The following is a 26,418-nucleotide window of genomic DNA, read 5'->3' as shown; positions in this document are numbered from 1 at the left end:
GTTACGCTCACGGTGGTGGTCGCCGGGCTAAATAAAATTCTTTTGCTTTTTTTCATCGTATTATACGAAATTACGAATTAAAAGAATGATCAAAGTCATCATGATCAATTAATTGTACAACTAACCATATTGATGCTTTTATTTATGAATTTTTTGCAACGCCACTAGGAATTCAAGTTGAATATATCTTTTTCATAAAATTTGAAACTCGCGCGGAAATTCTTCGCGCTCTCCATTCGATCATTTAAATCTTCCATATCGTGGGTGAAAGGGAAACGAAGATTATTACCACGTGATAATTATATTCGAACGATTGATTGTGGATGATGAAAAGAAAAAAAGGAACAGTTATCGAGGAGTTACTCTTCAAGGAACCAAGAAGCTTCTAGCGGTTATGAACAACGAGAGAACAACGGCAGTATCATTTTTTTCCTCGACGAGCTCGTCGAACAATCGATATTTTTTTCTTTCTCGTCGCCGGTGCGGCGAATTTTCGCAGGTCCTCGAAATTCTCGTCGTTGCCGCGTCGAACATATCGAACGACCCTAACGACGCGACCATGGAATCTAGGAGAACGAGTTGACTCAAACGACGTGTGCAACGACGAGACACGCTCGATCGCCTCCATTTGACTAGATTGCACCGGTTTGCATCGTTTTTTCCTTCTTATTGTCCTTCTTGTCTTTTTGTTTTTTTTTTTTTTATTGGATAAGTATTCGTCCTTTGGTCACGATGAAGGTATAACTCTTTTGGAAATCGGTGCTTATCAAATGGAAAAAGGGAGCTCACTTTGGAGAATAAAAATTCGATTCTCAAATGATCGTCTCAAATAATCTTCACTTATCTAAACTTCTTTGCTAACTGGTCTGAATTATACTTTTATTGTGAATAATAGTATTAAGCGACATTCTATAGAAGATATTTTGAAGATGTAATATGTCTGGAAGGAATTTGTCTTTATAAGATCATTTGAGGATCGTTGTCATTGGAGTCTGATAGAATCACGATAGAATATTTTTGATTAGTTGAAAAGAGTCGTTGAGATAGAGATTGTTGGATGTGAATACGTGAAGGTAATGTGACGTTTTGATTTTTGAGACGACTCCAATGGGTGATATATCGTTGTATATTATATATACCTATATATTACGTATTAAGAAAGTACGTGATAAGAAAGTCTTTGGCGTAGGACGTAGAAGTTGATAAAGATTCGTGCATGTGACTGTTGTGCCGTACGATGTGTCGGTATGAGCCCTGATCGTTTTATTTTATTTTGTTTTTCGTTGAGATCGATCGGGCGCGCCGATCGCGCCGTCCCTACAGATCGATAATCTGTTGACGATTCCAGCACGCCGTCAGGAGATCATCAAGATGACCGAGCAGCTGATCGAGAGCATCAATATCGGAGATTTCGAGGCGTACACGTAAGTGACACGATGATGGATAAATTTCGGGGAAATATGAAATTAGCAAGAGAAGTCGTTGGAAAAATTGATTACGGTATCAAATTGTGACGAAAAAAATTTATCAAAGTGTGAAAATGTCAGTAAAGAAATTTCATTATGGCGTCAAAATGACATTGAAGAGATTCTTTATGATACAAAGTTTAAAAATGAAACGAATCATTGTATTAACAAAATTTTAGAGAACAAATTTGTCAGAGTAATGAAAGAATAATGAAAACTGCGTTTTCATATAAAAGGTGACATCATATAAGTTTTTCTAATTAATTTAATTATAAAAATTGTATTTTAATATAGTTGATACTGTTTTATCGATAATTATCGATTGATCAATATTCTGCTTTCACTGCATCCCAATGAAGTTAGAATGAAGGATATTCGGATTCTAATATTTCCTACGCTTGCAGGAAAATCTGTGATCCACATCTGACTGCGTTCGAGCCAGAGGCTTTAGGTAATTTAGTCGAGGGAATGGATTTCCACAAATTTTACTTTGATAATGGTAATTATGACTCATTTGCATCACTGTTAATCGTACCGCGCTGACAAAGCACCGCACTGTTGTGTCTACGTTGTACCTCCGTTTCGTTTCTTCCACTTCATTGCTGTATGTCGTGTCATGTCTTTGCTTTCTTACCCCCGTACGAACGTGGCGTAATCGCGGTGTAATCGCGTTTCTTATCCAGGCGTTAAAATCTCCGATCGATCGGTGCATTGGTCGTCGAATTTCACGTCGATGCAGCTTCTTATTGCACTTTCCATTAATTTTATGAATCTTTATGTTTAGCATAAACACTGAACGCACAAAATTTCTTTCAGTCGATAGCGTTTTTACCAAAATATTAGTTACAGAAGTGTTTTAATATCGTTCTTTAGAATATTCATATTGTTCGTTCAATGCTAGAATAATTTCAAAATGTACATCTCTTTCTATGATTTTTGAAAAATCTTATGTGTTGTCAATTATGAACGATAAAATGCTCGTAGATACGAATGGAAATTAATAAGACACTTCTTTTTGCTTGGTTTACTTTTTTATCCTTTTTTATCGTTGAAATTATCAATGACAGCTTCAATGGTATATAAACGAACGTGTATATTCACGAATAACGAGAGTTTTGCTTTTTAAACACATAGCAGTTCTGGCGAAGCACTGCAAAGCCGTGAACACGACGATCCTGAACCCCCACGTGCACCTGCTGGGCGAGGACGCCGCGTGCATCGCGTACGTCAGACTGACACAGTACATGGACAAGTGAGTTATAGTTGTCTTCAAACATACCATCTTCCTGTACGCCGAGTTTATTTTCGAAATTTACGTGCGGTCAAAAACTCGTCAAAATGATCAATTCTTAATTTCTCATGGAAATTCTATAGATCTATTCTATATATAGATATTCTTGAAGATGTAAACGGTTTTGTATGAAACGTGTTTTACTCCGTGCATTATATATTTTGTCATACGTCTTCTCCTATACCGAATTTCTTTCTTACTTCATTCCTTCGTAATTAACTTAAGGTTATTCAATTTGAGATCCCCTTGAGTAACTTCACCATTAATAAAACACGTTGTAAACGTCATACGCGTAAGAATAGACAAATTTGTGAAATTCTATGAACATGTGATTGCGTATTTTGCAGACAAGGCGTAGCGCATACCCACCAGAGCGAGGAGAGCCGCGTGTGGCACAAGAGGGACAACAAATGGCAGAACGTGCATTTCCATCGAAGCATGCTCACAGGGCCATCGCCATTCTCCTACAGTCATAAGTAAATCAAGGTGGCGGAGGAAAAAGGAATAAAGGGGGGAAGTAGAAGAAGGGCCGATGTGTCGGTGGACGCTCATCGCCTCGACGCGTGGAACGAACCAACCGTGCAAGAACACGCGATTGGAGCACACTCCACACTTCAATCCAAACACACTTCTCTCGATACCGATAAATGGATAAATATGTAACAAGATCGTTTATCTATTTATTTATTTATCGATCTACAATATACACACATATAGAACACGTACATACACGTAGACACGTGAACACGCGTATAGTTAGTATTAAGCGCGACAAAATGGAAGGGAACGGGAAAAGCGAGAAAGTGTCAAGATAGACATATGTTGAGGCTCGCTTCAGTACCTGCTCAGCGTACTTACCACGAAGCACCGTGACCTGTGCATCGGCCTCGATAGGGAACGATTTCCGTGGATTCGTGGTGATTCGGAAAAGAAGAGGATGAAGAAAGAAGAGACAAGTTTTATAGCTGACGAAGAGCACTGTTCTGTCTTTGGTACGATGAAGATGTTTCATCGGTGTAGGGTACTGTTTGAGATACTTGAAGGCTTCTTAAGTGTCGTCGGTAGTATAAGATTATTTGTCAGATGCTTGAAAGAACAAAAAAAAAAAAAAAGAACATGGTAGAAATACGTCTCTAGAGGCGTCAATAGGCATGAGAGATTTGAATAAAAGACTAGCAAAGAATTTAAAAACAAGAACCATGACTGAAAACAGATAATTCTATAAGATCTGTAAAACTAAACGACCGTCTCAATTTCCAAAAGGAAATCGTATAGTATCAAGGAACAATTTTATTCCATCTATATTCGTCTAATATTTGAGAGGAACCATCTTAACAACTTCCTAAATTAAAAAGGATCGAATCCAAAGATCTACCTAAACAAGAAAAAGCACATATAAAAATACCCATAAAAAATACCTTAGATAAGAAATTAACAAGAAAAAAGAAGGGACAGAACAAGCCGTCACGCAATCCTGAAGATCAGAAAGACAAGAGAATCGAGATCTAAGAAGGAAGAAAATCTAGGAAAGATGGAAAATGGGGCGAAACGGTGTTCCATTGGCATCGATGCCGAGCATCGTGAAAGGTCATCGGTGAACGTCGAACGGAAAGGACGCGTTTAACCAGGGAATGGAAGACCGGAAGTATATATCGGTGATTGCACGGAGAACCGAATATAATCGTTGAAATGGCACACACGGCGAGAGAAGATAGCGCGATCGACGAAGGAGATGGCGCCGGCACGTCGGCATCCAACGCGTATTTAGTTCGTACGATAGTCGCTGTACAGAACAATCTTCCATTGTAACTTTTTTCTTCTAATTTTCGTTCTCGTCTCTCGCTACGACGACACACCGGGAAAAAAGAAAAGGCAAACCAAAAGAGAAATCCATGAGTAGATCCGCGCGCGCGCGTGCTCTCTCTTGTAAAACCGCACGATGAATAAGGAAACACAGACACGCGTTCGTTAAAACATTTTCTAAAGTGTACCTGCTGTATCGTTGATAATTTCTAACCGAATGTACGAAAACGCGCATTCGTTCGTTCTATTTAATTCGCGAGGAGTAATATATATATACATATATATGGAAGTTAGAGTTATTTAACGAATTGTTTCCAAGAAAATCTTGTGTGTAATTAGTGGAGGGATGAAAAGCAGAAGAGATTAATAAAAGTTACAAACTGTTAGTATAATTAATAAACGATAACGTGTAATTATAAACGATACCGTATGTACGCTTACCGAGCGTCGAGAGTATGCTCGAAGCGAATGGGCTCGAATTGAACGATATGCTTTCGACGAAAGTGGCGAACAAGGAAAGCTGCTACTCGCTAGAGATGATTATCTGGATCGGTGCATACGCTCGCGTATACACACGTATAACCATACGCAACATAGAGATTACGCGCGATAGTTCGAGAATTATAAAAAGAAAATTGGGGAGGGGGGTTAAAGTGAAATAAATTAACGTAAATGCGAAATAAAATTTATTTTGTAATAAGTTATATTAAACATTTTTCAGTATGCGTTTTCGAAAGATAACTATTTTCTTTTTCTTTTCTTTCTTTCTTTTATTTTTTTTTTTTTTTTTTTTAATTTTCCTTAAGATAAACGAGCTAGTTTGTCGTTATAGTCGTAAAATAAAACGTATTTTTCCTGAAAGCGAAGTCCGTAAAAAGGTGAGGCCCAGGGCTATAGCCCCCCAGCTCCCCCCTTAATCCGCGCTTGTCCGAGAGGGAGAGAAGAGCGATGTTTAAACGTTGTTACCTCATCGTCGTAAGGCAGTTTCGCGGCTGGTGCGACGCGTAAGTTGGGCGCCGCGACGCGCGCCCCGCCAGTTCCCGCGTTACGTTTCATTTTACCAAATCGATCTCGAAACGCCGAGTGCTCGTTGCCGAGCTGCCGTCGAACACAGAACCACGAGACGAGCAAAAAGTAGAATGAGAAATGAAGAGAAATAAGGGAAACCCTTGCAAACCACGAAATATACAGGGTCAAAGAAGAAAATGGTAAAGAAAGGAATGATCGATAGAAATTTTACCGAGTTCTATTAACGAAAGTGGTTTCGTTCGTTTGTAGCTCGGTGCGCATTGGCCGTGCACGAAAGGATCGATCCACTTCCTGGCGTTCGTCGACGAGAAAGAAGATGAACGAACGAAAGGGACAAAGTAAGAGCAGGATAAAGAAACAGAAGTCGCGGCGCAGCGGCGAGAGTAAAGTAAATATAATATCTCAACGGACATTGTTTAGAAACACGGGGAACTTAGGTGATCTGCGATCGGACACTTTTTTCGTCGGATTTATGAACACCTTCGTTCAGAGAAGAAGGAAATGAGGAAAATGAGACAGGAAGAGGAACAAAGGAGCAATTGACGAGAGAGAAGGAAAAATAAAGAGAGTAGAGAAAAAGCAAAAAAAAAAAAATGTAACACACGATAAATCTTTCTTACACCGTTCGTACATCTACTATTAATTAATTGATTAATTAATTAATTATTAAATACGACTTTACGAGAGTATAAATCGATTATATATATTATATATATAAATATAAATGAACAAGATTACCTAGGAAAGAAATATGAATACATGTTTTTCGGTGAAGAGGGGGGAGGGGGGAAGAGGGAGAATGGTGAAGGAAAAGATAGAAGAAGGTTCTCCATCCGCGAGAAACTAAATAATCGGAGGAACATTTTTGCCATCTTGTTATATAATATATATATTATGATACGTGTATGTACGCGCACGCGTGCAGACGCGCGAAAATTCGTGATACGCGCGTTTCTCTCGCGTTCGAAAAATTGCGTCATCGATTATTTTAAATGATCGTTCATTGATTTGCGACTCGTTCTACTTCCTTTAACTTTGTTAATCTTAATTAATTCTTCCGCATCGAATTATTTCTTTTATAAGAATATTTATTTACGTAATATTTATAATACTCGTTCGATTTAGTGATCGACTGTGCCGATTCTAACGAATTTCAAAGACGAATATATGTCGTGTAATTTTATTTCGTCCAAGATACTAATCTGTTTCGTTTTTTATCATATTATTCGAATGAAACGATCGATCGACATTGTTCGCGATTGATTTACTATTAAATTGAACGTCGATCAAGCGTTGGATCGGTTTGCACGATCGAACACGCTCGAAAACGCGCGTGCACGCCTGCGCGCGTGCGCACTCCGCGATTTACCGCGTATGTATATTGATAGCAGATAGCAGAACGCGAAGCGAAGAATGCATGGCGGTGGAGGAAACGGTGGAAAGACGAGTGAAGTTGAAAGAGAAAAACAAACGATTTAATATATTGCAGATACTATATTATAAATATAAATATAAACATAAAGAAAATTAAAACTTAAGGAATAGTTATTTCTACTACTCTAATTCGTCGCTTCTACGTGTGATTGTTGTATAAAAAAAAAGAACAAAAAATACGATTATTGATTTATTATCATTGTTATTACACGATTATCATTACACGTTACGACTACTACTATTACTATAATTATTATTAATTATTGCCGAGCGAAAGCAGTATGTTAGGGATAGAACCGGGAGCACGGGAAGAACTGTCGAAGAAAAGTCAAAATGAATGAACCAAAAGGAAAGTAAATAGAATCGAAGAAAAAGAGAGAGAGGAAGCGCGTGTACGAAGAAAGAAAAATAATTTGTACGGTCCGATTTTGTTTCCTACGGTAAAAGGTATTCTTAATTGAAGTACGAATGGATTTCCAGAGAGAATAGATAATCACGGACAACAGTAAGATTTCCAAAGGAGCAAGACCAAATGGAAAAGAAAGCGTAACAAAGTATGTTCGAAGCGTGTAACACTTGAGAAAAGAAGACAAACGACAAAATGTGAAAGAAAGAAGAAATAAGAATAATAAAACGTGACGATCTTCATTAATATACACATTTATAGTTTACGAATCGTTAAAATGATCGGGAGAGCTAACGGAAGATCGAAGAAAAAGAAAATAAGAGTAAAAATGAAACACGATATACCAATTATACATCGATAAAGTATCGATTGCGAGGGAAGTTGAAGAATGTTAGATAAAGTCTCGGAAATGGCACACGCTCGCTCGCGCGCGTTATTTACGAAGTTGTTTCTTATTAAATAATAAATAGAAAAGAAGAAGAAAGAGGGAAGAATAAAAAATGGACAACCAAATTGGGGAAAAATATTAACGAATAAAAGATAAAGGAAATAGAAGAAAGAATGATTATTAACGCGGAGGGACGTGTCTCGCTTGCCCGCATCGGATTTTGCTGAAAGTCGTTGTTTCTAATAAAAGAAATAATAATTGAATAGAAATTCGAACCAGTTCAGCAACCATTTTCACCGGTGTCTCGTTAGTATGATACTCTCTTGTAGGTTAAACGTAAAATACAGTTTAGTGTGTAATAGCGTTAATTGTTCTATAAAGTTCTCTCACATTCCGTGCAACGTCTACCGAAAGTTCTAATTGTTATCGTGTTTGTCGGCAATTCTCAATTTTCTTTAGTAGCCCCGCATAACATGGAAATTAATCGTCGATTAATAGTTGGAGCGTTTCTTCTTGTTCATTTCTTCTTCTTTCTCTGCTTTCTTTATCCTTTTTCGTTGGTAGGATCCTTTGAAATGTTCAATGTTTGATCCTCAATGGTTTTATCTGTTCGTTAAAGGAAGCAGTTAACTAGCCTTCTTATTTCTCGCAAGAAAATTCTTCTTTGTAAACGTCGTATATCTTCAAAATTCTTTCTTTTCGATGTCCACGAAATTCTAGTTAAATGATTACGCTGCAACACGCGCAAACAACTTCTCCGAGTTCATCTTCGATCATTCACTTCTTATCAAGCAATTCGATTCGTCACGTTGCACTTTAAAGTCGATTTAGTCAGAAACCCGAAACTTCTCGTCGTTTTCTCGCCCTTCGCTTCATTGCAGCCTGAATAATCTATCACGAAGACGAAGAAGAAAAGACGAATTCATCGAAGAGGATAAGTAAAAATACCGATTATTCGTGTGAGAATCGTTCGAGGGACTCGTGTAGCGGTTTTCTCGGATCACAAAACATCACGAGGTAGAAGATCGATTAGAATTCGCGCGATCGACCATTCATTCGTGACATTCGCCTCGAAGAAGCTACTTTCAGCAAGATCTGCTTTACTTTAAGTAGCGGTACGCGCGTGGTCGTTTGGATATCATTTATCGGTATCGTTCGTGGTTTTTATAACGAGAGAAACATCATTTGGGGAATTTGAAGTGAAATGAAATTTGAATTTCGGGTGAAACGATTTGAATTTGAAAAGATGATTTGGAGAATTTGCATCGTTAGTGGTTTTCATAATGTTACAAAGATGATACGTGTGGGGAAGTTGAAGAAGGAAGAAATGATTTCGTTTTGGAAAGATGATTTGAGGAAATTAAGGTAGAATACAAGATGAAAAATCGTGAAATGTCTGCAAGTAAAGTAAATTGAAAAGGAAGGGAGAAAAAGATCGATTAACGAGGCATTTTCGTCGTTCGCATTTTTCTTCTATATATTCGATCGTTCCAAGAGATTTTAAACGAATTAGGTAGAACAAGACCGTTCGTCTGATGATATACTTTGGATTTAATATCCGTTCGATTTTTCTAATCATGCATGATACGATAAACTTAACGATCATCCAAGTAAGCACACTTTTACTTTCCTCTCTGTACGATCTTCAAGATCTTCTTTGCTTCAATTGACTAAACTCGTTATTGTATTGTACATGCTCGTTTATCGTTCGCGCTGATTCGAACGAGTTAACTCGTTTCCTATTGTTACGTTGCGAATAGGAAATCCAAGTGATCAGAAGGAATTAGAGGATGGAATTCGAATCCTGCCTCTCTTGCTTCGCTCTCGTCTTCGTTTAGCGTTGTCGTGGTCGTTATCGTTGAAGAAAGGGGGATAAGCGAGAGGGTGTAATCGTGGTACGCTCGAAAAAGTGTTGCTTTCGACTGGTAATCCTGTATAGAAAAAAAGAAAAGAAATATATTCAAAACTTTGGAACAATGCGAATGTAGATCTACGATTCGATAGTTTGAGGATCGGAAAATTCGAAGATTCGGAAACCAAAAAATTATTATATTAAAAGATTAGAAGATGTAGAGATCTACGAAGGATAAAAAAAATTTTAATTTATTGAAAATTCGAAGATTCAAAGGTTTCAATACTTAAAAGTTTGAAAATTCCGAAATTTCAATATTTGAAAGCTCGAAAATTTTGAAAGTTTCAATATTTGAAAGTTCGAAAATTCACGTTAAATTACGTTAAATTACAATGGCCAGTCGCACGCCTTTTCGCGTGAGCCAGAGGAAGAATCGACCGTGGGGCGCGTTATGAAAAGAATGGAAAGATAAAACAAATTTAAAGTACGGCGTAGAGCCGTGACAACCGAATTACCGAATTCAATCGACAGTTTAGCGGTTAATCGCCGTAGAGTGTAATTAAACTATTAAGTCTTGTTTAAGGATGAAAAATCGTCTTCTACGTGAGAAACCGCGACACAGCGACTCGGCTCGCTGTAAGCTCACGCGCGCGCACACACCGGCCGATTGCTGCGTATGCACGATTTTATTACAGTGATTTTTCGGTGCCGCGTTTTAGAAGAGTACACACACCGTACAGGTGAAAACTCAAGAGTCAGCCGAAAGTTTTTAGAAATGCGGACTGAAACAACAGCCATAATCCGTGAGACTCGTAGCAAACAGAAAAAACATATTAAAAATACGAATTAAGTTCCTCCCAATCGTTCTTCCGGGATGCTCGACGCATGGCGTCGCGCGTGATCTGAAGTCGTGTACACAAAATCTTGTGGGATACGATTGAAAATATAGTTCGATAGCACCTCTGTATATTTCCTTTTTTTTTTCTTTTTTCAGTATTAATTATTTTTATTCCTTTATTCTTTACTATTTACTAATCTTTTTTTCCCAATGTCTGTGATCAAGAAAGTTAGATTATATTTAGAAACATATTTTTCGCAGTTAAGAGAAGTATAATAAAGAGCAATTTTTGTTGTCTTCGTCAGTTAAGCTTCTCTATCATTTTTATTATTTTTACCGATCGCCCTCGTACACTTCTTCTATATTCGTTCTTCTTCCTGTAAATAACTCTATTCTCTGATAATGATAACATTATTCGTTTCATTAGCCCAATTTAATGATAACAACTTAAAATAGTCTTCTAGTGAGATGAATAGTTTCCATCCGTTAAGTTTGTTACGAATAAAAGATACGATATCGGAAAAGGGATAGTGGCATTCGGAAACACTAGCTACAGCAAAAGTGCTGATTCTCCTCAGAAAAAGAACAAAGAACGCCGCAGGAAGCATTGCTGCCAAGTATCAACATTTCCTTGCTAATTTCGTCGAAGTTAGGGAAGACATTAATACTGGAAGTATCAGTGCCTTTTAGCTAATCGGATTCGAACAAACTATTGATACTTCCTTCGTAGCAGTTTCCTTTTCCACTGTACCTTACCTATCGTTCCCACGCGATACCTACTAAGTCCAATTTAATTAAACTGTCTAGCAAATTTTTCGAGCTATATTTTTAATCGTTCATTCCCGATACGTATAAATTTTTAACGTGAGAAAACCAGAAGGTCACTGATTGGTGATCGTGTCTTCGATAGATTATTTTACGAAAAAAAAAAAAAAAAAAAGAAAAAGAAAGTAAGAACGGAACCGTGGTTCCTAACAATCGACGAAACAAACTAAAAGACGACGGCTGCGAGAAGAAAGCAACGTAAAGACGCGGTCTTCGGCTATTTTGACCTCTCTTTTCGTCTCTACGCTACTTCGAAGGTCCGCGTTTCGAAGGGTTTTTTATCGTTCCGTAACTTTTTGCGACCCTAACCTACGCAATATAGAATTATTAATTATCGTAACTTTTTAGCGTGTGCGTGCGTCTATTTGTGCATGCGTACGCGTGATTCATAATAATCCAATTGAGGTACAGCTCGGTTGATTTTGCACGACATTTCCGGATCCGACTAATTCGGATCGACGATATATCTCACAGCCAGAATTCGACCGGTTTCGACGCGTATTATCTCGAATAATTAGAAAAGAGGAATCTAATTAATAGTGCTAATAATGAGATAAATAACAAGTTTCGAATTGTCGAGACGATCTCGTTTCAAAACAGCGTCGATACACTTACATATCTTCTACGCTTCAACATCGAGAGGAAAAAGAAAGGAAACATATTACAAAGGAACGCTTAGTCGACGATCGATGCACACTCGCCAAAGAAAAAAATAAAACATAGATTAATCGCACACGTGACAGTGCGATTTTTTAATCTTTACTTTTTATCATCGAGCGTGCGCGTCGAACGGTCGAACGTTTGAACGTTGTTCAAAAAGAAACTAAAATAGTAAAACGAAGAACAAACCATTTCGAGCTTAAAGGAACCAGAAGACAAAAATGTAATAAGACAAAACAAAAAAATATACGCGATACGTGAAAAGCAAGTTTAAAAAAAAGTGAAAAAGGGAGCGAACAAAAATGCAAAGAACATACATAGAAGGCAAGATAAAAATTAACAAAAAAAGAATGATGGAAAATGGTAAAAAGAGGAAACACACACACGGATACACACATACACGGGAGAGAAAATACAAAACGAGTTCGATGAAGTCCTCCATTCGATTTCGCGATTGGCGGACGATGCGTCGAAGAAAATCTAGTGAAAAAAACCAAAAAAAAAAAATGCAGAGAGATACGAATTCTATTAGCGGACGTGCGATCCAACTGTGCCTCGAATAAAATCTTGAGCGACGTCCCCTCCGACTAAAACGAAAAAATTATATAAAAAAAAATTCACGAAAAATGTGAACAAAAAAAAAAGATTATGATATGTAATAGATTGTAAACGTTCACTACTATTCTTATTGATATTATTGTCATTATTATTACTGTCATCATTATTATATTGTCATTGTTATTGTTACTATGATTACCGTCACGCGCATTTTAGAGGAATTATTCAATCTACGATGGCGAATTCCGCGCGACATTCGTGTTTTTACTTCTTGAGCGTTGCGATGAGGAGAGAAAAGAGTAAGAAAGTGAGAGAGAAAACAGAACGAAACGAAAGAAAATTCACGGACACCAGATAGAGAAAATTAATTTCCCGTGAAATACGCTATTTTCTAAATAAAAACTTCAAAGAAATAAATTCCATAGAAACTGGAAAGTAGCGAATTTTTGCGCTGGGAAAGAAGTTTCTAAAATTCTACAATTCTCGATTCTTTCGCGTACAGATCGAAGTACTCGTGTTTCGATCATCGATCTTCTCGGTATTCTGCATTTCTCTTCGCCTAAATTGTAATATGTAGCTTTCTATTGTAATCTACCGCCGCGTAAATTCTATAATTCCACTTGAAGGACTTGAGAACGTTCGAAATATCTAGACTAGGATTTCCCCACTTTGATTACGACTGATTTATAATCCGCTTCGATATCGAGTTTAGCTTCCAATAGATTATTATCGATAAAAAAGCATTACACGGTAATCTAATTATATTAAGAGTAATCTAATCTCTTAGTTCTATTAACAAAGCGTGATCTATTAGCGTCACAAAGCTTTTTAAAGTGGAAATCGTTAAGTCACACGACGATCGATGATCGATAGACGATGGATCCGACGCGGCAGGATTGTAGATCAAGTTTTCTGCTTCCGATTTCTCTATTCTATCCGGTGTCGCGTATTTGAAAGCATCGAATCAACGTTTCGAAGGGAAAGAGCGTTTCTACGAAGCCCGGCTTTTGGTAGATCTAACGATTAGCTCGAACCTTGATCCATTTGTGGACGAAACGTCGATCGATCTCGCCCATGTTGGTGGAATCGCCAACTGGAAAGGGAAGAAAGAACGAAAATCAGCGTGAGAATGCGTGAGAATATACGATAGAGCGAGTGTGAGAATGAGAGAATGGAGTGAGAGCGTCGAATAGAGAAAAATGTGTGAATTATTAAAAGAAAAAAAAATCTCTCATCGGTACATTTAATATAACGCTAATTCATTATTACAGACATTATTGGATTTACGGTAAACGGATAAGCGATTGATTACAATTTTGTCCTAATGTTCAGAGAAATAAAACAAGGAAATACACACCCGTTCCCGTTATACACTTCCGGTTCTGCATCGTACCACGTTCTTCCTCGTCTGTCGCTCGTTCTCACATTCTTAGCTTCCATTTAATCATCTTCGGTTTTAGCTATTTATCGTTTAGCTGTTCTTACGGAACCGCACATTTTGTTACTAATTTCGTTTTGTTGTTTTTTTTTTTTTTTTTTTATTATTACCGTTACTTGTGATTACTTTGTTCCAAATATTTGTTCCTATGTCATCCAATTGTCTGGATAACAAATATTACTAATCTCCTAGTTAACTACGATTATTCGTCAAATACTTATTCCTATATCGTTTAATTATCTAAAAGGTATAATCATTGTTTTCTGATTCATCTTGTTTAACTGAGACTATCCTTCAATTATAATTATTTGCTTTTACCATGTCTATTTTTACAAATGTTCTATAACGTTTTCATTGATTACAATTATACGACTGAATATATCCCATCAAGTTCTCGTGATTAATCACGTGTCGACGTACGGTTCACCAAGTAGAAGATAAACTCTCTCGCAAATACATATGTAAAGATACGTTCGAATTTAGGTGACTGATAGGTAAACGACGGTTCGATAAACGAGCGGCAGATAAGGTAATCGTCAGTGAACATCGCGTTTTATGTTCCTTTCTTTTTCCATCCAATTCGTTGTTCCTCGGTCGAATACCTGCCTATCCCCTCCTCCTCCTCCTTTCTCGTCGATCACGCTCGAACAGACCCCAGCAAACAGTATCTTTAACCGACTGTTAAATATTTTCAAATAACATTTTCGTATCGTTATTTGTTTCAATATATTACTCTTCTTCGTCGTATGTACGAAACAATAATTCGTCTATCGTGTTAAAAAATTATTTTGAATATTCTCGAAGTCATCGAATTGTTTCCTTGAAACGTATAAATATATTTTACGTAAGTGGTTACGTATTCAGTTACCAAATTACTTCTGATATTTGCTGGGATCTCGTTTCACACGTTCGACGTCCTGACACACATTTTACACGTCGTAAAATATTTTTCTTTTTTCGTGAACCAAAACCGTCGATTCGTTAGCGATCGTAATTTGTAACGCGAATCTACATATCTCGTACGCTTCGTCCTCTTCGATATTAGGATTCCGTTACCTATGTTAATTATGGTTATCTCGACCGATTATGTATGCCGCCATAGTTATTATTTTATTATTATTATTATTATTTTAACGATTATTAATATTACGGTTAATTTTATTACAAATGCAGCGTTCATATTTTGTTATTAAATTAGACTCTGTTGTTGAATGAACCTCGCATTTCGTTTTATTTTCTCCGCTTACGTTTCAAATCCCCTGCTCCCTCCTTCGTTTCTTTGTCGTTAGTCTTCTATGTATACGTATTTTCGATGACATCAACGACTGAAATAATATTGAAACACGTGGAAGAGGAGGTGTATGGAGAAGAACATGAAGATGCGTTTGCGTTCTTCAGAATTTTTATTATAAATAAATTCTCTGAATATATATCGGTACACCACGGTATCCTACAACGACGTTTCTCTCCCTTGATGAAACCTTCGAGTGCCTGAACATCATTCTTTAACGTTCTCCGATCTCTCTGCAAGCGTCTCTACGTCGCAAGCATTCCTACTTTATCGAACTGAGCGAACGAATCTACAAACTTAGCGATTGCCTATGTTCCTCTATGTGTCAATAAGTTACCTCAAAAAATCGGCCAATCTTCGTTAATTTCGTTATTTCATCACACGGAAAAGAAAACAAAGAAAAGAAAATGAAAACATGTGACCGTGAAATAGGCACGGTGGAATTTTTTTATCTTTGAACTGCATGTAAATTGAACATTAACGAAAAGAATACACGGAAACGTTAAATTTAACCGTATAATACGTAACCGTTTCTAAAAAGTACGGAGATATAAAGTTGTTTAATTTGGCGAGGAAGATAAAATGTCAAGGTTCAGGTTCTTAAATGGAACCCTAGTATTTATATTATATTTATTATCTTATTGTGCACCCTAAGGCTCGTTTAACGGGAGGACGAATAAAGTGCATTTCCGATCAATTATCAATTAACTACAACAGCGTAACATTATCGAGAAACATGTGTGATAATTAGTTAATCAACAAGTGCACTTTACTTGCATCCTAAATAACATGTATTATATTATAGTTCCAATTATAGATCCGAACCTGACACCAAAATTCTGTATAAAATATCGAAAATATTTGACCTTATCGTATTTTCCTCTCCAAACATAATAACTCTATAAATTCGAAAGACGAGAAAAACAATTACATTGCACAAGCTTGATACACCAAACACGCGGTATAAACAGAGTCAGAAGAAAAGAAGCGACAGAAAATAAAAGTGGTAAAGAAAAAAAATTCGACTTATCTTTCTCGATGCAATAATGATACGTACGCAAAGCTTATCAGATTAAATATCCTTACAATTAACAGTGAAGTAGTATTGCAACGGAAAATCATAAATATATGAATTCTTCTTTTTCTCTTCCTGATTCTTATTTTACTATTTTTTTTTTTTTTTGTAATTTTTCCTTTTTTTTCTTTTTGTTTCGAAAGTAAATTCGAAATCTGATCAGCTGGCGTTGCGATAAAAATTGTCTCAGTTGAGATCTTCACAGACGACAGTATCGCCAAAAGCAGCTTAGCCACCTCGTAATTCGCCGGCCTCGTCGCCGCTCCTCCTCCTGTTCCGACCGCGTCCTATAAAAGAACCGGAATTATTCTGTAATATCTCGTTCCAATCAGTGAATGATAATCTAACGACAGACTATATTATTTGCTGTCGCGCACGGATGACCAAAACGAGCTAAACGGCGACGTGCTATACCAAGTGTTCTTCTGATGATCTACCCATGTGAATGAAAAGGAAGCGAAAAAATTACAAATAAATATTAACGAATTATAATAAATGAAATAATGATAGATTGATATAATAATGATAAATGAATGATAATGAGACAAAATTATGCAGAAAACTCCTCTCTCGTTTTGTTTGTTACAGCACTTTAAAAATAATTCTGCACAACATGTAAAAGAAGAAACGTTAATAAAAGAATAATCTAATCTTACGTGTTTGAATACATAAATTAGGGAATTTAATGTGTATGAACATATATAACATTCAAGAGAGCATAACACTTGGCAAACATGATACATTTTCGTTTCTTTCTTTTTAAACAAAAACAGTTATCGTTATCGATTGGTTTAATAATAAGATTTATCATCTAGATGGCCAATTAGTAGAGGAATGCAGAAAGGAAAGTCGATGATATTGCATAATTTCGTTTAATATATGTTACGTGCTTACTAGTATTAATCTAATATTAAATAAAGACAAATATACACATAGATATGCATATTACGTGAAATACCTGTCCATACCGTGACTTAGTTCGTTAGCTACAATATAAAGAATTATTACCGCTTTAAACTTTATTCTGAAGTAGAGAAACACGATTATAATCGTTTATCATTCGCGATAAGCTTACAACGATAAAAATAAGAGAGAAAGAAAAAACACCTCGACAGTAAGAATCACACATTTCCTGGTATATTAAAGATATATCGTGTATTGATTAAAAACTTTATTTTCATCACTACAATAATTTGCAATGGTAAAATACCGATGTGACATTACATGCATATGTCATTTAATCGATATTTGTCCTTCTCTCGCTCTCTCTCTTGTATACATATGTAAATTTGTTATATGCATAAAAAATTACAAAACTTTTCGTTATCTGTATTATCATTGTTTATGTCATATTTTTATATTACTTTTTTTCTTTTTATTCTTATAGCCTCTGGGGCTTAGAAATGATAAGTTAATATTTTGTACTTTATTTTGTCCTTCTCTGTTAACTCTTTATCCTTTCTTCTTATTTTAAATTATATATAACATAGAATTTGTAAACAAGCATGTACAAGTATCTTTATAGAGTTCCTTAAAAATATATGTAAAAAAAAGAGAATAAAGTATGATGAAATTTCATGAACGTAATGGTATTGTTACAAAAGTTATGGACAAGTTCACAAACGTGAAGAAAAAGGAGCTGTTAGATTCAAACTTTGTACGCCGTTATTTACTCCGATACCTGCGCGTTAATCGGGGGAAAAAGCAGCCGAATTTCTTCACTATGTTACTCTTAATTACGTTGGTCATACTAATGTAGTGTACTACCGGAAGGCTTGGAAAGTATTATAAGTTTTCACTACCTCTGCGTATCTGATTGAGACATGCCAGCATTCTGATCATAAAAACAGCCGGTACAGTCATTGTGTCTTTCGTCTCTTCCAACATGACTGCATTCCTCTTTTTCAACTGTAAATTCCATTATTTTTATATTTCATCATTTAATTATTAGTATTTAAGTATTTAATGGTAAATAATATATAAGGGCTTACATCTTCTGCAAACTTTTCATCAAAGCTGGACTCTTCGCTTATCGGTGCCCAAAGCTTAACATCGTAATCAATACCAGCTGTGGCCAGCAGTGGTAAATACGGATGTGGTTGCAAACAGTTAACGACATGTTGATCTGCTTCCAGTAACATGCATAACCTGGCCGTGTCTTTCTCCCATATGAACACATGGCCACAATCGCTACCCGACATGACGAAATCGTTGCCCCAAAAGTTTGCTTCTTTAATCATGGTCCTAAAGAAACTAGAGTCAAGCGGAGGAAGACCAACTGATCAGATAATATGGCGGCCTTATACGATATGGCCCACGCCGTTCGAAGGCTTTTTCGGAATTAAAAACGTGTCAACAATCATGGTTTCCGAGAACAACTCAAATATCTTTGTACAGACACAATGAATACAAACGTTAAAACGTTATATACATGAAGGTAAAGGTTTTCAAGAAACCAAACTCGCCAAATAGAATTGGTGTTTCAACAACGTTCCACAAATGTTTCGATTAAAAAGGTTTCGATTGCAATGGATTCCATGTTAATCTTTTAGTCACAAATTTAATCATATATAGCCTTCTCAAGATATCGTCATTTATTACGCGAGAATTGCGTTAATCGTTCACGACCACCAGATTGAAAGTTACAACAATGCGGAAGATAGAAATATACCTAGCGTTACGGTGTCCCATATATTTCTGCTTGACACGAAGCTCCGTTACGCACGTTTTGTCGAAATTCGCCGATCCTCGACGCGTTGGAGCATCTCCCATAGCTTCCTCCACTTCTGTATCTGCTGAACTTCCTAATCTAAATTATTTGAGAAAAACGCAATTTTATACTCAAGTATTTAACATTACGTTGCAGAAACCTTCTACTTATAACATTTTAAATATTTATGACATACCTTCCTCCAGCTTGTATATCTTCATCCTCGCTATCACTAAAAGCGCTTTCATCAGTCTCTGTCAAAAAGATAATGTATGATTTCTGATCTTCTGAAAGATATATCTGTTTACGTTACATCAACTTACTTTCTTGTATATCACTATATCGTATATGTTTGTCATGATTTCTGCCCGAGAATGTTCCACTACTTCCAGATGGTCCTACACAATGGAATGTTTTTATTCAAAATAAATACAAATAGAAATATACTTATAAGACAATTAAAAAAATAATGATGTACCCGCATGATAACCATCACGGATCATCTCATCGGCTACACCAAGAGATATCGTTGCACTTGATGAACTTTTATCCGTATAAGTTAAACTCACAGCAGGTTCAGTGCCGTGTCTGTAAATAAAACGTAAACGAATAGAAATATTCGATCGAAATATGAGTTTAATTCATTTAGTATTATTCTTTCATACTTTTCAAGGAATCCGACTCTCATTTTCGTTAATCTATCTTGAAGGTTTTCCATCATATGTCCTTCTTGTTTATTTTCCATACTGCTACAAGGAGAGTCGTCATTGCTACTTTGATCATCTTCCGGTAGATCACTGGACTTATCCATAGTACGCGATGAACACGGTTGAGCAAAACACTGTTGTGTTTCTACTTGACTAGATTCAATTTCCATAGGAACATGTGATTTGGATTCGACCGACGATGAACTCTCATCGATCGTTTGCTTCAAAGGCATTGTTTCATTGGATGGCATTTCTTCTTTCGTTTCTACAGAGTAACTTGTCCCAGGATTACTTTGCGTACCGCTAGTACTTGGACTTTCTAATCTATCTGGTTGTTGCTCTGAAACAGCTACGAGTTATCCATTTATCATTCTGATAATCTGATAGGAATCAAACAACTTCAAATAAGATATAATTATATAAATACCTATTTCTTGATTAGCCTGAGTCGGAGCTCTTTCAACCCTTTCGGTTTCGTTGTCTCGTCTCTCTTCGTTTGATTCCGTAACGCTTTCGTTGCTATTTTGAGTGTTATCTTGATGATCAATCACGCCTTCTAAGCTATCTTCGCCGCCGCCGCATAAAGCGGCTCTAGTGGCTGGGTCATTTAACATTCTACTGAGAACATCAGTCATTCTCTGCATTAACGAAGTTTGAAGAACAGGTCTGGCTTGAGCAATTTCTAAAATACGCAAAAGTAAATGTATACATTGTTGTTTCAGCAAGTTAAAAATAACAGACATTTAATATTCAAGTACCTGTACCGCTACGTCGACCACCCTCGCATTCAGGTCGAGCATCGGGACCGGTATCAGACCAATCTCCTCTAAGTCTTAGTCTACGTACTGGCAATGGCGAACGTAATCTTTGCTTCTTACCCTCTCCTTTTCTAACTGCGACATCTTTCTTTAACTGTATACTAGCTTGGTCCTAAATAAACCGATCGATTTTGTAGCTGAATATAGTACACGTATTTCCTTGAAAGGGAAATGTCTTTTATACCTTCACATTGAACAGGTAAAGATGATCGCTGCTATAACTAACAAGAACATCCTGCCCATCTGGACTATAATTCAATGATGTTATTCTGTAAGAATTCCCTTCAAATTCCGGGACAGTGAAAGTACATAAGGCCTTTACTGCTCCAGGCGTATCTGTCCAGCCTGCAAAATTATTTGACAAATCTTTTAACTGCTCTTATATTTGGTTTCTTTTATTATGTTAAATACTCCAGTTACCAGTAGCTGGTGTTCCAAGTGTCCTTCTGTCAAGTATTCTAACTGTACTGTCAGAACAACCTATCGCTATTTGATGGGGTGAAGCAAGATTTACAGACAAAGCAGTTATAGCTCTTTCACAAGAAACTAACACATCCTCCGTGCACCTTGAAGTATTACACTTGTCCTTTATTCTGAGATCAAACCATCTCACAGTTCCATCTTCCCCACAGCTTAAAAAATTATGCGGCTCACCGGGTATTGTCGCTATTTCATATGTAGTACCGACATGACAATTAAATTGATTATGAAATGTTTTTGTTCTTCTTATTAAATCTGTAACCATGAAAATTTTCCTGTTAGTTCACGCAGCCTGTCGTAGCGTTTAGTCAAAGGTCATTGAATCTTCACCTGTATACAAAATAATGCCATCACCACTACAAGAAACTATCCGATGATCACCACTATTAGGCAAAAACTTTGCACTAAATATATTTGCTCTATGACTGGTCTTATAGTCTGTTAATACCTGTAACAAAAATGTGAATTGAATTCATTGTTAATGTTTCTGTCTATGCTTATATATTCATGACATTAAATATATGTAGAACTTCTTATCCTATTTAATTAGCAAGATAGTTCTAGATTGATGGTTCTAAATGATAAAATTAGCATACATGCATTACACGCAAGGGTTTTTGTTCATTTGGCAAAGCTTCTGTATTTCTATCTATGTCAATGTTAGACCTTGACTAGAATTAAACCATCTATGATATTTCCTTGAAAAAGGATTATTGCCAATGAAACTTCCTTGAATGTACTTTCTTCTAGTGAACTTCGTTACCACTTAATCTTTTATAATAAATTTTTTGTAAATAAAAAATTACGGACATTTGTCCAAAAATATTAATATGATATATGAGACATAATTTTATACTATAATGTGTTATAGGTACATTCACAATGTATTTATAGCATTGTGATAATGTAATAATACTATCATATCAAACTTAATATTATATTATGAAAAGATAAAGAAAATACAATAAACACATAATGATAAATATATTTCTTATTAATAACTAAAAATATGAATACAAGCTCAGTTTGTTAACAAAGAAACACACGTGTAAGTCTCTTAAATTGCTTTGTCAAGGGTGAAAATATAAATAACCTTGGCACGGAATTTTACAAGACACACAAATATAGGTAAAATTAATATATATATATATACATTATAAAATAAAAAAAATTTTAATACAACAAATGTACTAATTTATTTACATCTTGGATTTTTTAATATAAAAATTATTTCCATTCAGCAAAAAAAAGTAGTTGTTTTATTATATTAAATTCGTAAATATGACCTATATTCTATGTAACTGCAACAGCACTATTCTTTCTTATATATATTCCTAATTCAACTAATATATGAAAATACAAGTTAATAACAATGCACACTTACTTCATAATTATAAGCATTCGTAAGGACAAGATGCTGGTCATCACTACCAGACAATATCAATTCTCCAGTAGCATTCCAACAAACAGAGTTTACACAACCATTGTGAACTTTTAATCTCTTCAACAATGCCATACGTTGCATCATTTGAAGACTTGCTAAAATATACATACACAAAGAAACATTTAACTTAAATATTAAGGTATTTGAAAAATATGATAATCACCACGTTTGTATTTAATAACAATGCAAGCGTCTTTATGTAAAGAAAACAGATCTAAAAAAATCTGTTACTCAGTTTATTTAAATGAAACACAAAGTTATCTAATTTTTAACAAGTTTTAATAATTCTTTTTCAGCGTTAAAATAGAGAAAAAACGTCTTGATCTTACACCATATTACACTGTATAATAAGGTTACCAAATTTTTACTTGAAAACAGAATACCAAATACCTTTGCTGCTGGAATAAAGCTTCATCCTGGTGTAATCATTGTAGGGCTGATAATAAATGTCACGAAATATATTTGAACGTGTCTTCTTCATGGTTAATCCTTAACTATTACGGTCAAAATTAAACGTCAATTTGCAGAGCACATCGATCCCGGATTAATGTCAAATTTCTGATAACCGTGGTAACTCGTGAACGAAGTCTGTCAATCAATGAAGAAAACGTTTTTTCATATCGAATAGATCAGAGAACGAACAACGTGCTCTTACGCAGCAAAAATCCACGAGGATTGTACCAAAACGACATGGCACTGCTACTAAAAATAAACTCCAAAGCTTCAAAAATTTGTGCAATCGGATGAGCCACGATCGCTTCTGACCAGAACAGCTGAGCGAACGTACACACACAATGCTAAGAAGAAAGTGCGCGAGAGCTCGATCATTTCATAGGAGTATAATCGATGTCGACAGTGATGTGACATACATTCAAAGAACCCTTCATTTTATGATATGTAAAATAGACTGTAAAATTGAAGAAATATATTTTTATTTTTTAAAGAATATATCTTTTTATAGATGAATAATAATATCTTTTCTTAATTAAATTTTATATTTAAAAATTTCACTTATACCTTCACCTTTAAACACACTTTTAGTCAAACATGATTATGTACATTGTTACGTATCTATATACCTGATATGCTACGAATATGGTTACAAATTTATTCCAGTATTCGGAGCGAATTTTAAATGTTATACAATTTTAACTAATATTATTTTAATTTAGCTAAAGAAATTTATTTGAAATACAAATATAAAATTTGTTAATACCAGACTTGATTTGTTTGAAAAGTCATGCATCTACATATATAGACTAAAAATTTATAAGAACTGATTAAAGTGGTTCTCATTAAGATCTTATCAAAATTTTCATATTCTCCAAAATATTTTGCACAATAACTTCGGCAATTAAAAAAGCTATCGATATTTATCGAAGTCTCCTATTGAGAAGTTTACATTTTTTTTCCTAAATGTTTACAATTTTTTCATAAATCGCCGATGCAATGTCTAAAAAGTCAACCAAAAAATGTGCAAGCCTCTAGCGGCGAACAGTTGAATTATACGCACATATCTGCTCCTGTGTTCTTGGTGGGAGAAATGTTCGTATACACGGTAAAAAGGAAAATGTGCATTTGTACTAGCAACTAGTGAAGACAAATCACAAGAAAAGAATGCGAATTAGATCTAAAAAAATTCCGAGAAATAAAGTCAGATTCCAAAAAATACCTAAATAGTACAACCTCCTGCAAGATTATATTCTTCTGATATAAAATCGAGATTTTGACAAAAATTTTTTACTCCCGAAATATCTTAGAAAATGATATTATTTCTAGGAATTTTAGGTTCCGAATACCTCTTATGCTATTTTATTCTTTTAATACTTACTAATATTTACAAATACTTTACAATACTCGAACTTACTCATCATTTTTTATATTATAACTTATCCCTTAAATTTATGAATATTGGAAATGATTTGAGAATTGTGGATGTTTGAAAGATTTTAAATGATTAAACGCTTTGTTCATTTGCAAAATAAGATTGTTTTATGCAATTCAATTCGCAAGTTTAGAATAATTGTGCAATCTTATAATTTCATAATTTTCTGCATAATAATTTGTATAATTGTGAAATTACAGTAATTTGATTTCATTGTTCGACTAATGGAGTTAAAACTATTTTATATGAAAATTGCGATCAAAATGCCGCTCGTTTTCGAATCACCTGTTTTTCGTACAGCCCGATACAAACACACATTTCCCCTTTTACTGTATATACACACCTTTCTCCCACCAAAAACACCAGAGAAAAAGATGTGCGTATAGTTCGACTGTTTGACCATTAGAGGCGGTAATTCGTGGAGCGTATATTTGGCTGAATGTCACCAATGCTTATCGGCGATTTTCTTATTCCCTATTCATCTCTGGTGTGCCAAGTGATTTCATCATTATCGTGATTCATTTGTGTCCGATTCCATTATTATCATATTTGATATATTTCTACAATCAGCGGAGGGAATAAATGTGCCCTTCAAGAAGTACTAGCCGGGCCGCGCGAAGGCTACATAAGGTTATGAATATTTAGCATTTCGAAAAGACCAGATCAGTGTGATACTGAAAACATCAAAAGTGATTTGGCACTATTCGCCGCAAAAATGACAGTTATGGATTTTTTTGGTTGTGCCTTTTTGGCTTTCGGTCCACCGTTGGCTATGTTTACATTTACTGTCGCAGCTGAACCTATTAGAATCATCATACTAATAGCCAGTGCCTTCTTTTGGTTAATTTCTTTATTGTTGTCATCGGTGCTTTGGTATGCTGTGGTGCCACTACAAAATCACCTCGCATTTGGACTTGTATTTTCTGTACTATTCCAAGAAGCATTCAGGTGAAATATCAAATTTACTTTCTCTTTAAAACACAATATTTTTTATATTCTACTTTCGCTTGAATTACTTGAAAGTTGATTTTTTTGTTATTTTTGTACAGGTATCTCTTATACTGGGTACTAAGGAAAGCCGAAAGAGGGCTAGATAAAGTAACAACAACACATGTAGCAGATAGCAGACACGTGTTTGCATATGTATGTGGTTTAGGTTTTGGTTTTATGAGTGGTGTTTTTGCACTAGTCAATGTCCTGGCAGATGCTGTTGGACCTGGAACAATGGGACTTCGACAAGGCACAGAGTACTTTTTTATAATATCAGCAGCCACAACTCTTTGCTTTATCTTATTACATACATTTTGGGGCGTTGTATTTTTCTCTGCTCTTGACAGAAAAAATTGGGGTCAAGTTATTTGGGTTGTTGGCTCACATTTGTTTGTGTCATGTATGACCCTCTTAAATGTATATCAAGCTTACGTAGCTACCACTTTATCCGCTTATGTTGTTTTGATTATAACAACTGCACTTGCGTTCAAAGTTGCTGGTGGCAGACCCCAAAGTATAGTTCAGTGTTTTTCAAGACAGTAAAAGAGAAAACTTTTATAAGAAAGTTAAAATACAAGTAGTTGTGTTTGACCCGAATGAACATCACAGAATGATGAAATTTTTTTTCCTTAGCCATTTGATTGCAAGGAGATTATTCATTGCTCTGATATACACTGTGTGTAAAAGGATATGATGTTAAATTAACAAACCATATCTTTGGTATTACTAAACAAGCCTATAACGATTAGGAATATATTCGTACAGATCCAATACATGTTAGACCTTACTTTACACTTGACCAAAATGGACATCTGTTAAGTGTACCAGTATTATTTATCTTTCAAATGTAATATTTTTTCGCAAAAAACTTAAATAGTAATACGTTCTAGCACAGAATTCCTTGGTCAAACTGCTAGTCCGTCCCTTAACCCATCGAAACAATTGTATAACCAAGACGCGACGATGTTTCGATCTAAAATCGAATTATATTGAAATGTACGATATTTTGTTTGTATTGCAAAAAAAAGCA

At 35.5% G+C, this 26,418-nt stretch overlaps 3 protein-coding genes across 42 annotated transcripts in view; 2 read left to right on the top strand and 1 right to left on the bottom strand.

Annotated features, from left to right (window-relative positions):
- Positions 1-8,749, top strand: part of LOC117207356 (calcium/calmodulin-dependent protein kinase type II alpha chain) — a 152,655-nt gene extending 143,906 nt beyond the window's left edge. For 25 of the 35 annotated variants that reach the window (XM_033447480.1, XM_033447478.1, XM_033447488.1 and 22 more), the window contains 4 exons: positions 1,349-1,424; positions 1,871-1,965; positions 2,601-2,718; positions 3,105-8,749. In XM_033447480.1, coding sequence (XP_033303371.1) covers positions 1,349-1,424; positions 1,871-1,965; positions 2,601-2,718; positions 3,105-3,237 — 422 coding nt within the window. In that variant the 3' untranslated portion in view covers positions 3,238-8,749. The remainder of the gene's footprint in view (positions 1-1,348; positions 1,425-1,870; positions 1,966-2,600; positions 2,719-3,104) is intronic. The other 10 variants (XM_033447479.1, XM_033447484.1, XM_033447496.1 and 7 more) reach the window with 1 other exon arrangement.
- A 6,627-nt stretch (positions 8,750-15,376) lies between these two features.
- LOC117207354 (DDB1- and CUL4-associated factor 6-like) lies at positions 15,377-23,327 on the bottom strand. 6 transcript variants are annotated; one of them, XM_033447473.1, is made up of 17 exons: positions 23,169-23,326; positions 22,904-23,101; positions 22,454-22,608; positions 21,400-21,517; positions 21,010-21,324; positions 20,774-20,934; positions 20,530-20,701; positions 20,199-20,453; positions 19,730-20,120; positions 19,543-19,652; positions 19,388-19,462; positions 19,261-19,318; positions 19,026-19,163; positions 18,346-18,607; positions 18,157-18,262; positions 17,313-17,340; positions 16,550-16,641 (listed from the first exon to the last, which is right to left on the bottom strand). In XM_033447473.1, exons 2-17 carry the CDS (start codon positions 22,992-22,994, stop codon positions 16,554-16,556), a joined length of 2,523 nt encoding a protein of 840 aa, XP_033303364.1. In that variant the 5' UTR covers positions 22,995-23,101; positions 23,169-23,326; the 3' UTR covers positions 16,550-16,553. The 6 variants fall into 6 exon arrangements, 5 of the variants coding, with proteins under 5 accessions (XP_033303367.1, XP_033303368.1, XP_033303364.1 ...); XM_033447475.1 differs by having other exon boundaries at positions 19,730-20,111; positions 22,904-23,327; XM_033447474.1 differs by having other exon boundaries at positions 18,346-18,598; positions 22,904-23,325.
- Positions 23,328-24,796: 1,469 nt separating this feature from the next.
- On the top strand, positions 24,797-26,415 carry LOC117207377 (gamma-secretase subunit Aph-1). Its single transcript, XM_033447544.1, has 2 exons — positions 24,797-25,346; positions 25,448-26,415. The coding sequence occupies exons 1-2, from the start codon at positions 25,114-25,116 to the stop codon at positions 25,929-25,931; spliced, it is 717 nt and encodes a 238-aa protein (XP_033303435.1). The 5' UTR covers positions 24,797-25,113; the 3' UTR covers positions 25,932-26,415.
- The last annotated feature ends 3 nt before the right edge of the window (positions 26,416-26,418 follow it).

Source organism: Bombus bifarius, unplaced genomic scaffold, assembly GCF_011952205.1.
Source record: "Bombus bifarius isolate JDL3187 unplaced genomic scaffold, Bbif_JDL3187 scf7180000008028, whole genome shotgun sequence".
Lineage (NCBI taxonomy): Eukaryota > Metazoa > Arthropoda > Insecta > Hymenoptera > Apidae > Bombus > Bombus bifarius.
The sequence above is the reverse complement of the archived record's forward strand: the minus strand, read 5'-3'. Positions and strand labels throughout refer to the sequence as shown.

Bases quoted from the DNA above. Each gene is read 5' to 3' on its own strand.
- LOC117207354 (XM_033447473.1), bottom strand. From the start codon at position 22,994: ATGAAGAAGACACGTTCAAATATATTTCGTGACATTTATTATCAGCCC. The intron at 19,319-19,387 runs GTAAGTTGATGT...TCTTTTTGACAG, and splicing joins ATATAGTGATATACAAGAAA to AGACTGATGAAAGCGCTTTT. The intron at 17,341-18,156 runs GTAGTGAAAACT...TTTATATTGTAG, and splicing joins TCTCAATCAGATACGCAGAG to CTAACGAACTAAGTCACGGT.
- LOC117207377 (XM_033447544.1), top strand. From the start codon at position 25,114: ATGACAGTTATGGATTTTTTTGGTTGTGCCTTTTTGGCTTTCGGTCCA. The intron at 25,347-25,447 runs GTGAAATATCAA...ATTTTTGTACAG, and splicing joins CTATTCCAAGAAGCATTCAG to GTATCTCTTATACTGGGTAC.